Source organism: Populus euphratica, unplaced genomic scaffold (genome assembly GCF_000495115.2).
Source record: "Populus euphratica unplaced genomic scaffold, PopEup_1.0 scaffold3.1, whole genome shotgun sequence".
In the NCBI taxonomy this organism is placed as follows: Eukaryota; Viridiplantae; Streptophyta; class Magnoliopsida; order Malpighiales; family Salicaceae; genus Populus; species Populus euphratica.
In genome coordinates, this window is record NW_011499847.1 from 5,335,241 (window position 1) to 5,351,605 (window position 16,365).

General features: G+C 30.6%; 1 protein-coding gene across 1 annotated transcript; it reads right to left on the bottom strand.

The window, feature by feature from the left end:
* Positions 1-3,569: 3,569 nt before the first annotated feature.
* Positions 3,570-5,044, bottom strand: LOC105111428 (anthocyanidin 3-O-glucosyltransferase 7-like). Its single transcript, XM_011006774.1, has one exon. It carries the CDS (start codon positions 4,965-4,967, stop codon positions 3,570-3,572), a length of 1,398 nt encoding a protein of 465 aa, XP_011005076.1. The 5' UTR covers positions 4,968-5,044.
* Positions 5,045-16,365: the final 11,321 nt, after the last annotated feature.

A 16,365-nucleotide genomic window follows, 5' to 3' on the forward strand; every position in this document is an offset into this window, starting at 1 on the left:
TGTAATTCTTTCTACTTCTCGGGGTATAATGACAGACCGAGAGGCTCGACTAGAAAGAATCGGTGGAGAAATTTTGTGTTATATATGGTAATCTTTTCGATATCCAAATTGTATCCGAACTTCCCCTATTTGTGAAAAAAAAAAGTAAAGAACAGATTTCTAATATCATTCCTCCTACATTAGATTAGCTGATATTTCAAGAGGCTTTTAGATAGAAAAAAAAAAGGGGGGGATTCAGAAAGGTTTAATTTCTTAATAACTTTCCAATAATATGTTAGGGATTCGTTTAGATTAGATAATGAAGATATGGTTTTAGATTATGCTTCAGAAAAGGCCTGACGCGATTTTATACGTATACCATCAGGAGATAGAGTCAAAATAGAAGTAAGTGCTTATGATTCGACCAGAAAACGTCTAATTTATAGACTCCCCAACAAAAATTCGAATGATTAGGTAATTTTTTCAACTTCAACATTCCTTTTATTTTTTATATTTTATAGGAATACAATTTACGATTTCAAAATTTAACGAAACTTTTTTTCTTCACAAAAAGTATGTATATTCAAAATTAAGGAATGAAAAATATGAAGATAAGGGCTTCCGCTCGTAAAATTTGTGAAAAATGTCGACTAATACGTCGACGGGGACGAATTCTAATAATTTGCTCCAACCCGAGACATAAACAAAGACAAGGATAATTTTTCTAAGCGGAGACTCTCTAAAGGATCCGATATACAAATAATCTATTTTGACACGAAATGGATATATCCATAGACCTCAGACTTCATTTTTGAGATGATAAAATATGGCAAAACTTTTACCAAGAATTGGTTCCCGCAAGAATGGACGTATTAGTTCACGTAAAAATGCACGTAAAATTCCTAAGGGAGTTATTCATGTCCAAGCAAGTTTCAACAATACTATTGTGACCGTTACAGATGTACGAGGTCGGGTGATCTCTTGGTCCTCCGCAGGCGCTTGTGGATTCAGGGGCACAAGAAGAGGGACGCCATTTGCTGCTCAAACTGCAGCAGGAAATGCTATTCGGACCGTAGTGGATCAAGGTATGCAACGAGCAGAAGTCATGATAAAGGGTCCTGGTCTAGGAAGAGATGCAGCATTAAGGCAGCATTCTTGATTCATTTTTTATTTTTATCCTCCGTACTTTTTACTCGTAACCGCTGCTTCTTCTTCTTGCTAACACGTTATCCATTTTTTGTTGTTGGATTTGCTGTTCTAGGTTGGCCATGATATTGCTTGCCTTTTCTTTCTTCAATTACTTTCTTTTAATTATCATCAAGACTCAGTCCTAGGCTGAGATGCTGGAACAGTGAGCTCCAAGTGATGTCTCTGCAGTCTCATATATATTCCTTCATAAAGGGTTATATTACTATATCAAAACAACAAAGCCTTCATAAAGGGTTATATTACTATATTAGTTCATCAAGACTCAGTTCTGGACTTCTTTTTTATAGTCCTTTGAGAAAGCTTTCTCAAGCCTTCTGCTGCTTTATATCTCAAGTCTTCTATTGTTACTTTATCTATGAAGACTACTATGTATGATAGTTAAAAATATACAAAGATATTTAACAACCATTGTTGCTATCTTTTGAAGTTAGATTTCAAATTGCCTAGCCTTGCTCCCAACAACAAAAATTATGAGGCTCAATGCACTTGAAGGGGCTGAAGGCTGCAAGAAAGATTAAGATGTTAAATCTACCATGAAAATAATATTTTTATTTTTTAAATTTTATTTTTTAAGTAACAAATCAAAATAAAATAATTTTTTTTCAAAAACACTTTTAAACTTATTCTCAATGGAAAAGCTAGAAGATGCAAATGTCTTTTATAATGTCTCTAAATTAACTATACTATATTTATAGTTATTAAATCTGGATCGGTCATGCGGGTTGACTTAATAACTGAATAAATTTGAGTTTATTAAAACATTGATTATTGTAATAATCGAGCCAAACTTGATCGGTCTAGAAAATCAACTCATAATTTAGGCTACCCAACCAAACCCAGATGATATCCAGGAAACTCTCCATGACAGATTTGAAATAAATAGTAAATTGTATAATATTAACACCAACTTATAGGTATTTACCATAAAGTTATCGAGACAGAATATATAATCAATTTATGTTTAATTTCTTTTTTTGTTTGTTTTTTTCAATGGATTGCTTATCAATGACCGTGGAAGAAACTATTAAAAAAAATTATTATTATTATAAAACAATTGTTTGAATTCAAAATCTTTTTAAAAGCATTACTTACTTGGAACACACTAAATATAAAATAATATATTATTTTATTTTAAAAAAATTATTTTTTATATTACTATATCAAAACAACTGGAAAATATAAATAAATAAATCTTAATAAAAAATAAATTAAAACCACCCAAAGGAACACACTTTATATAGCTAGCTGCACATGCATGCGCTTGAGCCTAAATATCAGAGTTATAATATATATTTATGCACACAAATTGTAAGGTATTGCAAATGGCAAACTAGGGCTTGGCCTAGCGGTGGAAGGGGCTTGTCTCCTTTCACTGCACCTGGGTTCAAGCTCTAGCGTGCACGCCTGTCACCCCTGTGGTGCCTTACATGCCTACTGGGTTTGTAGGATATTCAGTGGACCGTGGGGATTAGTTGTATAAAAAAAAAAAGAGGAATAAAATGATATTAATTGTATCAGTTGTCTTGACAGGTGTTAATTTCCCCAGCGATTACTGTCGAGGAAGCATAGCTTTTTTATTTCATCGGGAAAATAAATTATTTTAAAGAATTTATGTTTAATTAACACTTTTAACCCTCATAAGGCATATATACGAGAACACAAAAAAACACCCATAATCCTTTTTAAAGGTATATATATGAGACGGTAGAGGCATGGCCTGAAGCTCATTGTTACTGCATCCAAGCACATAATTAAATCTTGATAATAATTAAAAAAAATGATTAAAGAAAAAAAAAGATAAGCAATATCTTGACCAACATGAAACAGCAAATCCAACCACAAAAAATGAATTATACGTTGGCAAGAAAAAGAAGCAGCGGTTATGAGTAGTGAAATATAGAGAATAAAAATAAAAAATAAATCAAGAATAATAGAAATAAAAATAAACACAAAAAACAATAGTACAAGCATCCAAAAACAACAAGCTATTTTTATATGAGGATGACCAATTGCTAATGCATAGTGGTGGAGCAGGTGGGGATGGTACTGTGGTGGGCGGTGAGATTGGAGTTGAAAATAATAGTCTTTTTAATGAAACATGAGCGTCTTTTAGAGGCTTTTTTTTAATTTGGATGTTTTTTTATATTTTTTTATATTTTTTTAGTTGATTATTAGTATTTTTTAAATTTTATTATATAAATATTAAAAATATATTTTATTTATAATATGCATGGCCTATATTTATATGAATTTTTTATGAAATATTAAAATTTTAAATATATTTTTTAAAAAAATTTCAAATTAATTTTAGTTAATCTGTATTGACTTATTAATTTAACTTAACTTCTTAGCTGGATGAACACCCGAATTGGGTTTGATGACTATGGATACACCAATGTGATCTTTTCCACCAAAGTTTTGAAAGCTTGTGTAGCATGGCCACCAGGCGCGGATGCCTTCAATGCAAGCTCTTTAACGGCTTGGACTCTGCTCCGAATTCTTCTCCCCTGTTCATGTTGCAAAATGAGGTCCAAGCTCTTGGCAACTCCTGTCTTCGTAAAAACACCTCCATCAATTCTCTCACCAATTCTCCAAACGTCCACTATTAATCGTGCATTCAGCTTATTATCCGCAAAAAATGGTCTGCAGATCATTGGAACCCCATTTGCAATACTCTCATACACAGAATTAGCTCCACAATGTGTCATAAAGACACCTGTTGAGCTATGTGCCAATACTTGGATCTGAGGTGCCCATGGAACCACCTTTCCGTGCATTATAGTTCTTTCTAGGAACCCCTTTGGCAAGCAATCCTTTATATTGTCCCTAAGAGACCAAAGGAATGGAATTCTGCTCACTTCAAGAGCTTGTGCTAGTTCTTCTATCTCACCTTGAGGAATATTCGCTACAGTTCCAAAGCTGATATACGCTACCGTCTTAGATTTTTGGCTATCCAACCATGATAGACAGCCTGTGGTATCTTCAGTTGACGGTGGCAACGATGGTGGAGGCATAGACAAGCTAATAAAGCCGACATTTAGCAAGTTCGAAAACTTGGAATTGAGATCATTTAAGAGGGGTTTAGGGTAGAGCTCTTGGTAAAAGTTCACAACTAGAGTATCTACTTTTAGCACCATGTTTCCAATTTGACCTAACAAGCAAGAAAAGGGTGTTTCTTGTGCATCTCTTGGTAACACTTCTACAGGTAAATCCGCAATGTGCAATTCAGATAATCCTGGGATTTCCAAGGTTTTTTCTTCAAGCTCTACATCGTTGCCATCTCTGCAACTATTGCTGCAACCATAACTAGGAGAATTGGCATAGTGTTGGCGAATCATATCAGTATAAATGTGTGTAGAGAGGGAATGGGGCACTGGTATCCAAACTGGGATCCAAGGAATGCTGAAATCCTCGGCGACTGATCCGGAAAATGACAAGAACGCATCTGCTATCAAGCAGCTTATTTTTTGGCCAGTTTCTGCCACCGCCATGTCCATTGCCATCTTAAAGTTTTTTGGCGTTTCTTTTATGAATAGCTCGACTCTTTCTATTGGATCTCCTGAAAATACATGATTCAGCGGCACGCCATCCGCTACATTGTAGGTTTTTATGTTATCAGGCAGGTTGGTTCTTGATGCTAAGAAGATTGAATTATTGGATTCTTCTGTGTTAAGAAAGGAAAATTGTGTTTCCTGCGCAGCCCTTGCTAACTTCTGCACTAGATTAACGAGAGAAAGAGCATGGCAACCAAATGGGAATGCAAAGACGGCAACATGCATGTTTTCTCACTGTGTTTAGTTGGTATTACAGAATTTGATCAACTTGAGTTGAGACTGATTAAGAACGGAGAAATCGCAAAAGATTTATGTGATAGGTTGTAGATTATTTGTGTCAAACGATCCATCTATGGATAGGAAATGGAGATCAAATTATACACACAAACACACACACACACACACACACACACCGTATTTTAATGTCGATGGTGTTGGTTTGAAAACCATGGATAAAATTGATTCGTTGAGGATGTTGGTTTCGCATAGGTAGCATTAAATGACTATTCAAAAAACTGCTCCATTAAAGAGGAGAGTTTCCAAGAGATGAAAGTAACTGTTTGGACGCATCTGTGCCTAGGCTTTGCAAAGTGCTTATGGGCACTTCGTGTTGGAAGCTCCACGTCGTGGAAAAAAAGGAGAGAAAAAACGAAGGACCAGCCTCCAAATCGTCGAACAAAGAGATACAGCCCATAAAAAAACCCTCGCTGGTTCAAGCCTGCAAAAGCCCAAAAAACATACAGTCCAGCCCACAAAAAATAAACCTAAACACTCTTGTTAAGGTACGTTACCGGCTATGCTTGTCACCTCACATTTGAAAAAACAAATTCCATGAATCCGTCTGTCTATCATCATCTCTCACACCGGTCCATGTAATGATATATATTGCATTAAATTTTATTTAATTCTCATTTTTATTTATATATAATTATACCAAATATGTGTGCTGGATTCGTTTTCCCCTCGAAAAAGGCTCATACACGCACAAAAAGGTGAGCTTCAAGGTTAGTTTAGCGAAATTAGGCTCCGGTAAAAGAGGTTAGAGATCCGACATTCAAGTCATAATTCAAACCCTAATATAGAATGAGAGATGAGTTGAAGAAATTAGGGGCCGCCCCTTATTATATGGCCTCCAGCCCACAATTAACTCTGTAAGGACAATCGTTGACGAGCACCAAGCTCATTGATTAGCTATTCTTCTCTCTTTTCATTATTTTGGTGTCATCTGTCCAAGCAAGCGGTTTTTTTTTTTTTTTTCTAATGGTGAAAAACTCAAGTTTGAGAGTATGCTACAGGGGAGGGGGAAAAACAAAAGTCTCATGAATGTTTGAATCTTGCTGTGAAATGACCTGCCTGGGTCCAGGAAGCGGTTTAGAAAATATCTTCTTGTTACCATTAACAAAAATGCAGCCAGATTTTTGTCGATTGCGCATACAACAAACATCAGATAAAAAAAATGAAACACCGGATGAGGTTTATTGCTAGGAAATAGGAATCGTCGGCCATGAAAATAGCCTGCAGTACTGGCATCATCGAAGGACACCTTAACGGCCTTTTCTTTTGTCATGTTTTTTGAGGGTACCATGTAAGAACCCTTTTGAATTGAAATTTAACTACAGAGAAAATTATACTGATTATAGATTTTAAAACCAGTTTGATATTTTATCTAGGATATTCATGACTCGAAAATGTTTTTTTTTAGATTTTTTAATTAATTTTTTAAATTTTATTTTTTAATATTAAATTGATTGAGAATTAGATTTTAAAATTTATTATAATTTATTTTTATAATTTATCATGGTTTTTTGAGAAATATTGCAGATTTATTTAGCAATTTTTAAATATTTTATTTGTATATTAAAAATTTAATCTAACTATAACATATCATAAAATATAAAATATCGGGGAAAATCATCCCCTTCCCTAATATCCATCTTCGTCACTAATTTTATCCATGGACGACATTTTTTAAATGAATACTCGTAACCACAATTAACCAACTCAATTTATAGTATGCATCAATTAATTTAAAAATATTTTTGAATTAATTATAATAAATATTTCCTAAATTTCAATTAAAATGAACTTTTGACATGCATGGAGTTAATTGTATAATTATTTTTTGATAGAGTAGCTAAAATGTAGCTTTAAGAAATACGAGGATAAAAAAACTTGCAAACGAGGGCCTATTTGTAATGAAAAATACCATATATAAGGAGTAAAATAAGATTTTCAACAATGAAGGGGACTAATGAGACAATAACGAAGAATTACATTCTTCCTTACGAGGCTTCATGCTGTATTTTTAAGTAAATTCAAATTGTTTTTATGAACCTATTAATTAACCATACCCTTCTAATATAGACTAATATAGGCAGATTAATAGGTATGGATAGCTGTAGACGTACTTAGCTTAATATGCTTTCATTCGTTTATTTATGAAAGGAAAGAAAGATAACAGAACTTTCGAGTTCAAGGTTGACAACGGGAATTAACTCATGCCTTTTAGAGCCTCTGTTGACTGCCTCTCTGGCTTCCATGCGTATGAAGGCTGTTCCTTCTCCACCAATATTAGTGACGTTACTAATACATGTATCTTCTTTCATTCTCAGCTACTAAGTATTCATAAATCTACATAATGGGGTTTAATTATACAATTAATACAGCACTTAAGACCACCAATTACCAAATAACGAACGGCTTATCAACGCCTTTCATTTTTATTTTTTAATTTAAGGAGGATGGAATTGGACGGGTGATTTAAACATCTTGACGACAATGATTTGTCTTCCTCTTATCTACGATTCTACAGTGGCCCCGTGTTTTCCATTTACCCGTTTCTCCCTGTTCTTGTTTAAAAGAATATACAGGCATGGAAAAGCTGACCGCTGGCAGTGCTCTGCTCGACAAACAACAGCAAGTAATCAATTGCTTTTATTGTGAAAACCCGTTAGAGAATTGCTTTACCTAGACCCACTTTGGCAACGCGGATAAAACAATGTTTCATATAAAAAGATATTTTTTATATATTTTTAAATTGTTTTAAAAACAATTTTTTAAAAACAATAATAATAATAATAATAAAATATTATTATAATAAATTTACAAGCAGGACATCTAACTACTAACTACTAGTACACTTTCAACAGCACACGTGGCATGATGGGACATTAAATTAATCATGCATCCGTACTGTTGAAAATGTTTTCCCAACCAGCCATTCCTTCTTGTTAAAATAAACCCTTGCATTTTTTTTTCCTTGACAATTAAAATTATAGATCCCTGTATAAAAAATGTAACATCGAACTATCACGCTAGTTTTTTAAAACTCAAAATCTCGCTTGCCATAAACTTTCGATTCCCAAGAATACAAGAAATATCATATCTGGTGTGCACTGCCTGCAATTTTCACACCTTCAAAATCAATATATGAGAAATATTAAATGGACGGTTGGGGATGGAGTATATTTGGACTAAGAGTTTGGAAGAATCGGGTTTTTCTTTTTTAATGGATATGATATAAAATTACATTAATTAGACGAAGACGAAAACACCCCATGCCAGGTCCTCCCTATTGCCACTAGCTATATCCAGTCAGGAAGCCGGAAACATGAACAACGCAGGTGGAAGATTTATCATCTTCAACCACCCTTGAGCAACATGCGCCATGCGTGTAAAGTTTATTTGGTATTGCCGTATACATCCTTGTAATTATAAAAAATATTTTTAATTAAAATTAATTAAAAAAATAAATATTTATTTAAAATTATAATTAAAATTAAAGTTGAATAAAAAATAATTTAATGTATTTGATTAAGAATACTTTTAAAATTAAAGTTATAAAATAATTAAAAATATATATATATTAATATTGATGGTTTTTAATTTAAATATGGTAGATTTAACTATTGCTATTATATCATGAAATAAATAATACTTTATAGAAAAAAAAATTATTATTTTATTAAATCATCTATAATTTTATTATGTACAAAATTCATCCGACAAGAATTATAGTTTTTATAATTTTTTAAGCATATAATAAATTTAAATAAAATATTATCAAGAATAAAATTAATTTAATATTACAGTATGAGTGAATTTAATTTACTTTACACTAAATTTTTTTAAAAAAATATTATTTCATATGATAATATAAATAAATTTATTTTATTTTAAGTTAATTTTTTAAAAAAAATATATAAAAAAAAAAACATACGAACAAACAAGGAGAGCAAGTGAACTTCCCTATCTATTGAAACACAATTCGAATAAAAGCAGCTTTTTTCACTCCCTGACAAAAACTTCACTTGTTACCACGCAGACACAGATAAAGCAGCTTGGAGCTGCTTTCAACAGAACATAAACGCGTCCGCAAATTTTGAAAGGTATCATTAATAGTAAATAATAATTTATCATGCAGCAAACAACTGATATCTGCAATGACAGTAAAACGTGAAAGCTACCACACAGCCAAACGCTTTATGCTGCTGTTATTTATTTATTTATTCAACAGCATAAACACATAAAAACGCGTTTGAATATCATTACGCTTTCATAGACACAAGCATGAAGGAGAAGGAGAAGGAGAAGGAGAAGTGCCTCTAGTTAAACATAAAAGGGAAGGCTTATGTGTAAGGAGTCCAGGCAGCGACGCCTGAAAATTATGTTGCTTGTATTGTTACGTGGACTACGCCATACGGCACGTATCGATTGGAAGATACGGAATCCAGGCACGGTACGATCTTTAAAATAAATCATACTGACGGACAATTTTATCCATCCACGGGGTTCCTTATAGAACTCAACAGAAGGGGAACACCGTCAACTGAAGAAGAAAAAGACAATGGGGCACCTCGCGTCACAATCCACAAAATGTTTCACAGCCCTGCACGAAAAGAGAGAGCGACCGTATCCGTAAATGCCACGTTTTCTAGGTCTCGAGAATTTGGATTTCCTTCGTTTTTTCTCCCACACGTAAAAGGCATTCTCTATTTCTAAAGGAAGAATTAAGAAGAATTATAAGATTATAATCATTCGTGTCATTTACACACGTGAGAGACAGTACATGTCATTCAAGCATAAGCGGGCTATCGATGCCCACAATCTTGCAGCTACAGCGGTGAAAAACCCTTAAAAATCGTATTCAGTGGTAGCCAGCTATGAGTTCAAATGGCTTTTATAATAGTGATTTTTTAAAAGAATAGGTTTTAAAAATATATTTTTAATTATGATTTTAAAAAATTATTGTTAGATAAATTTTTATATGTAAAATAAATAAATAAATGTCTTTATAGATAAAAAAAAATACGTTATTTTAACTTTTACAATATTAAACTTTAAAGCACATAAGCTATTTAGCTAGGTAAATATTTTCTACTGTATGATTGGGTAAAACATAAAAGATATTATAATATAAAAAAGTCTATGTTGTAGTTGAGTTTTTAAAAAAATAAGTTTAGTCAAAAGTAGGTGGTTGATAACTTTTCTAAAATTATAATTTAAAAAACTCGATACACTTAAAATCCATAAAGTTCAAATTTAATAAAACCGTGGTCTTAAAAACGCCATCCCGCAAGCCAAAAGCAACTCCCGATTCCATGTTTCGGACCAAAAATTCTGACAATTTTCTACTACTAATTTTAATTAAAAAAAAAAAGGTTACACGGCGATGATGTTGGTTATAGGATATGAACCAATATAAAGTCCAAGCTGGCGTGTTTTCAAAGGTGATTCACTTCATTTTTTTTTAAGAAAAAGAAAACAAGCTTGAGCTCAGTCAATTGATTTATTAATTGTCTTGATTGACAGTGAACAAATTCTGGCCATACACGTGTATCAGCACCACTGGGTCATAACTGCACGTGACTGTGACAGTGTGATAGAATATCACGTGGTAACCTCCACATGTCAACCCCGACACGTCGAAACAAACTCAAATTTCCATACAATAATAAATTACAAAATAATTAATTACAAATAAATCTCCCAACTTAGATTATAGTGTAATGCATTTCATAAAAAAAAAATTATAGCGCATTCCCATGCTATTTTACTATAATACCCTCCATTGCATTTTTATTTTTTTGCTCAAATAATTATAACAGTCTCTCCACGGCCATGCCATGCACTTTAGTTTCTTCTCCTTTCCTTTCTTACCCCCGCGTAATTTGGAAATTTGCAATATTAGCTCTTTGTTTTGTAGAATATTTATAAGTTACCCCATAGTGCTTTCATCGATGATCCACATTTTATTCTCAAAAGCTGTTCTGGTATTTTATAATAGAAACATTTTCACCATAAAAAAAAAATTGTTAGACATGTTGCCCTCACTTTGCCGTAGGTGAAATATTAACTTTTTATGTAAAAAATTTAAAAGTAAGAAAAAAATTCAAGTACACAACCAAAGGGGATTAAGAGGGCAATTGCCCCCTTAATTTTTTTAATATTTTTTATATTAAAATTTTAATATAATAATTTAACAAGTTTTTTTTTTAATTATTGTTCCTATGTCTTTTTCTTTTATAATTTTTTTAAAAAAATTTAAACTATTAATTGATTAAACAAGTAATATTTTATACTTTATATTTAATATTTTAGGCGAGTTTCATTCATTTTTTCTATTTATTTTATTGTTTAATTTTAGTTTTATTCCTTAATAATATGATAATTTATGAATATGTTAAATTAATATGTTTATGTATAATATTATATCCATATAAATATGAATTGAAATAAATTTTGAGAAATTAATATGTATTTTGTTATAAATTTTGTATAAAAATAACGGTGATTAACATACTGATGATTAAAAATGAAGTACTAAACAACTAAAAAAATTAGAAATACAATAAAAATATATATTAATATTTATATTTAAGCTACTTGTGTAAAACAACAAATTAACAAAAAATTATTGCTAATAATTTCACCAATCCCTATAAAAATTAGAAATAGATTAATAAAATATTCATTGTATATATTGAGAAAGAATATCTTTAATGAAATCAATAATGAAGTTATTATCAAGTGATTTTAAAATATAAAAACTTGAAAAAAATAATTATAATATAATTTTTTTATTTTAAAAATATTCTTAAATTAATTTTACCTGATATAAGGTAGTACATGAATTTCAAATTGATTTCTCTATATAAAATATATATCTATGTAATATATAATATATAATATTTATAATTTATCTCCTTAATTAAAATTTTCTATCTCCACCACTGTCCAAGGCCATTGGTCAAGATGACAATTTAAATAATATAGAAAATAAAACATAACAATGATAAATAAATTGACCCAAAAAATAGATAAAAAAGAATCACACCCAAACTTATTTGGATTATCAAACAACCTGATGTTAATCTAAATAAAAAAAATTAGAACAAAAGAAGTCAAACTTCAAAAAAGTAAAAGAAAAGAAAACGTCGGCCTAAAAAAAAGAAACAAAACAATCATAAGTTGATATTTTAAACCTTATTTAATCTAAAAAATTCACAACTTATTAGATTATGTACTTAGGTTTCAAATACAAAACTTAAATGTCATCAAATTTAATCTTGAATAGTAGAATCATTAAAAAAACTATCAATAAAAAAACTTGCAAAAGAAAAAAATAATAACAATGAGATTAAAATCTAATAGGAAAAAATCAAATAAAGATGAAATTAAAAAAATCAAAATTATCCCAAAAAAATGATAAAAATGATTAGGACTAAATTTTTCACCAAGAGGTGAAATTAAGAAAAAAAATCAATAAAGAAACCATGCAAAAAAAAATAAAATCATGATTGTATTTGAAAAATCAAATAACCATTGATAAAATAAAAAATAAAATTCAATTAGAAAAAAATAATATTAATAAAAAAATACAAATAAAAGAAGATGGATGAAATTGAAAGAAAAAATCTATTAAATAACTAATTTGATTTTCATGACCTGCATGCAAATCAATGAACAAGGAGAAGGAGAAGAAAACAAAAAAACAAAAAATTATTCTTGGCCAAACCATGTCGAAATACTATATATGTATCATCTAATAAAAAAAACATTAAAATAAATTTATTGATGATTCGAAATTGCTAGAACAACTACAAGAGTCAGTTGCCTAAAGTTGGCAATATAGTTGACACGCTAACATATATTTTATACGCATTGATATTTTTTTTTATTTTTTTTAAAGGCACAAAACTAAAAATACCTCTAATCAACAATCATAAACAAATCACAATAAAATTACTATAAAGTCCCTGAATACAATGATAGAAAATGAAATGGCAGGAGTAAAGTCACAATTTCACAGTTTGACTAAACAAAAAAATATAAAATAATCCTCATCCAGAAAATATTGAATTATTTTATTCTAAGGTGATATTCATTATTTTATTATGCATCTAAAAATGCAATAACTATAGTAAACCCAACTCAATTCTTACAGTATATTTACATCAATAGAAAAAGACTATCATACTTCCCGAAGCAAAGATTAAAAAGAAAATAACGAATGAATAATATAGTAACTATACTATGGGAACAAATAGTAAAATGTATAATATGATAATATCATCATCAACTTTAGGACATTTACCATGAAGTTATCAAGACAGGATATATAATCAACTTACGTTAGATTACCTTTTCTGTTCCCTTTTCTCAATGGATTGCTTATCAATGATAGTGCGAGAAACTATTAAAAGAATTATTATTATAAAACAATTGTTTGAATTTAAAATCTTTTTAAAAGTATTGTTTATATAGAAAGGTATTAAAATGAATATATTTTTTTAGTTTTAAAATTTATTTTTTTATATTCACATATTAAAACAACTCGAAAATATAAATAAAAAATTTAATAAAAAAATCAATTAAACCGCGAAGGAACACACTTTATATTGCTAGTTGCACTTGCATGCGCTAACTCGAGTCCAAGTATCAGAGTTATTATATACATATAGTTATGCACACAAATTATAAGAAATTGCAAAGACAACGTCGTCAGGCTTGAACAAAAAGGACTAAAATGATATTAACTGTATCAGTTGTCATGACAGGTGTTAATTTCCCTGGCAATCACTGTCGAGGAAGCATAGCTTTTTTATTTCATTGGGAAAACAAATTATTTTAAAGAATTTATGTTTAATTGATGCTTTTGTGATCTGAATAATCTTGATTTAAATTGTTACTGTTCTTGTTACTTACTAAATCTGAAATAAACATACCCTTGGAATGATATAAAGTTACTAAAAATCAATTTGACAGCAATATAAGAAACACTACGTGGTTGCTTATATAATAGCCATTGAGACTTATATGATTATTAACTTTAGGATTTGTGGGATTAATCATAGTGCATGTAAGCTGGTCCAAACATTCATGTTAATCTTAAAAAAAAAACACCACGTCGAAAAAAAAAGAAAACCTGATATAGTTGTTTTCGAGAATAAAATGAAAAAAAAAGCTGTGCCTTATTTTCAGTTTCTCGAGGAGGCATATATTAACCACTTCCAATCATATATTAAAATGATTCAATGAATCTATGAAAAGACGTGTCTCATTGTATAAAATTACCACCTTCGAACCATACGCGTCCAGGAGCAAAATATAACCATTATTATATACCAAGGTCGCGGTTGAAAAAATAGAATGTCATGGTTATTTGTGTCACGCATGCAGTCAGGCATCACTCCGATGAGTCGATGAGTTAGCAATGCTCCTATCAATTCAAGTAAAAATATAATGTTGTTTCATTTCTTTCTCATAAGAGCATCTCCAAGGGGGTCTGAATAATGGAAAGTTAGAAATAAATTAAAAATATTATTTTGACTTTTATATTTTTTTAAAAAAATCAATTATATAATCATGTAAAAAAATAACATCAAATTCATTAAAAAAATAAAATATATACTTTTTACATTCCAATACAATTGACTTTTCAAATATTTTTTTTTATTGATGCATGGATAGCACAAAAAGTTATATTCATATTATTTATTAATTTAACTTTTTAAAATAGTATCTTCCTTTTAGAGATACTCTTATAATCTATAACTTCAAAACTCTTTTACTTTTTTTTTTAAAAAAATTTAATATCATATTTAGAATATCACAGAAGCCACTTAAAAATTTGAAGATTCTTTTTTAAAAAAACTCTCTATGATTAATAACATGTTATACAAACCTTGTTTTACACCCCAAATATCCTCAATCATTGTTTAACGAGGGTCAAGGCATTTCACGCGGCTTGGCATGGGGGCTCGTAAACCGTAATCAAGGTGCCATTTGAAATGGGATGTACGCGAGTGATTAAGACATGTCGCAACGTTACCACAGTATTTTGCTTTAATGATACATATGGTTGCCAGCATGGACCACATCACATCTTGTTATTGGTCCCTTCGTTGTCTCTACACTTTCCTTAATGCGTGCATAAATGGAAATCCATCACTGGTCGCCAATGATTCTTGTAAACGGCAATTACTCACGTTGTCAAGAGAAAACAAATAATGAACGGTACTGGATTACTTCACGCTCCTAATGTGATTGTCTTCTGGCTTTATAGCCGCTGATAATAGTTGATATAATCTAGATTAAAACTCTATGATTCATATAGTAGAATTAATGAGCTCGCAAATAATTTTATGTTTTACCCGATAAGCAATAAAACAATCAATTTCTAACTTCTTTTATAATCTGGCCTACATGTTTGCTGTATGATTTCCGAGTCTGCGGTCCATTAAGGCCTCATGGAGAAGCTTTCCTGATCTCAAATAAAAACTTTATGATAATTAATCTGCCTTTATGATACCTGTCCACCTTGCAAAAAAGACGGCAAAGCCTCCATTCGGTGTTCCGTCCTGACAAAAAAGCGGTTTGTACAAAATTTGATTTTTTTTTTATTTTTTTAAATATATTGATTTTAAAATTTTATTTTTTAAATATAAAAATTAAATTATTTTAATATATTTTTAAATAAATAATACTTCAAAAAATAACAACTAATAAATTTTTAAAAATCCTTTGAATGTGGTCGCACTTGATGTTTCTAACTTGTCACTGTCCGTACCATCTCCCTTCTCTTTTATCATTGGATCACAGTGGTATTGATTTGAATGCCCATTTTCTTGCGCCCCCCTCCCTTTTGGTGAAACCTGTTTTCCCTTGATGTGTACAGTTCTCTGTTCTTATTCAGCTAGGGTTGAATTATTTGACTTTAGAATAATTACTTTGCAGTAAAGGACACACACAGTCACACACGAGATCACTGGTAGATAATCTTACAAGCCTCACACACACACACTTACACAGCTAGGAAGATAGCTTCAGCCAGGCTCGTCAACAACATGCTAATTTGACCTAGAAGTTACTGCTCATGGTTTTGTTTTCTTGTTGTTTTCGTTTTTCTTTTTCTCCAATTGAGATTTGAATTTTCAATTTAATTAAGATTTTAGTAATTAAGATTTTTTTTTAATATTTGAATAGCCTTGTAGGCTATTTTTTCAAGAAATAATCAATGAAATAAAGACTCACAAGAGGATTATGAATAAACTTTATATCAAGATTAAACAATCATATTATTATTATTTATCTTATGTTCAATCTCTTCAGATAGCAAGGA

Coding starts and splice junctions, on each gene's coding strand:
- LOC105111428 (XM_011006774.1), bottom strand. CDS start 4,967: ATGCATGTTGCCGTCTTTGCATTCCCATTTGGTTGCCATGCTCTTTCT.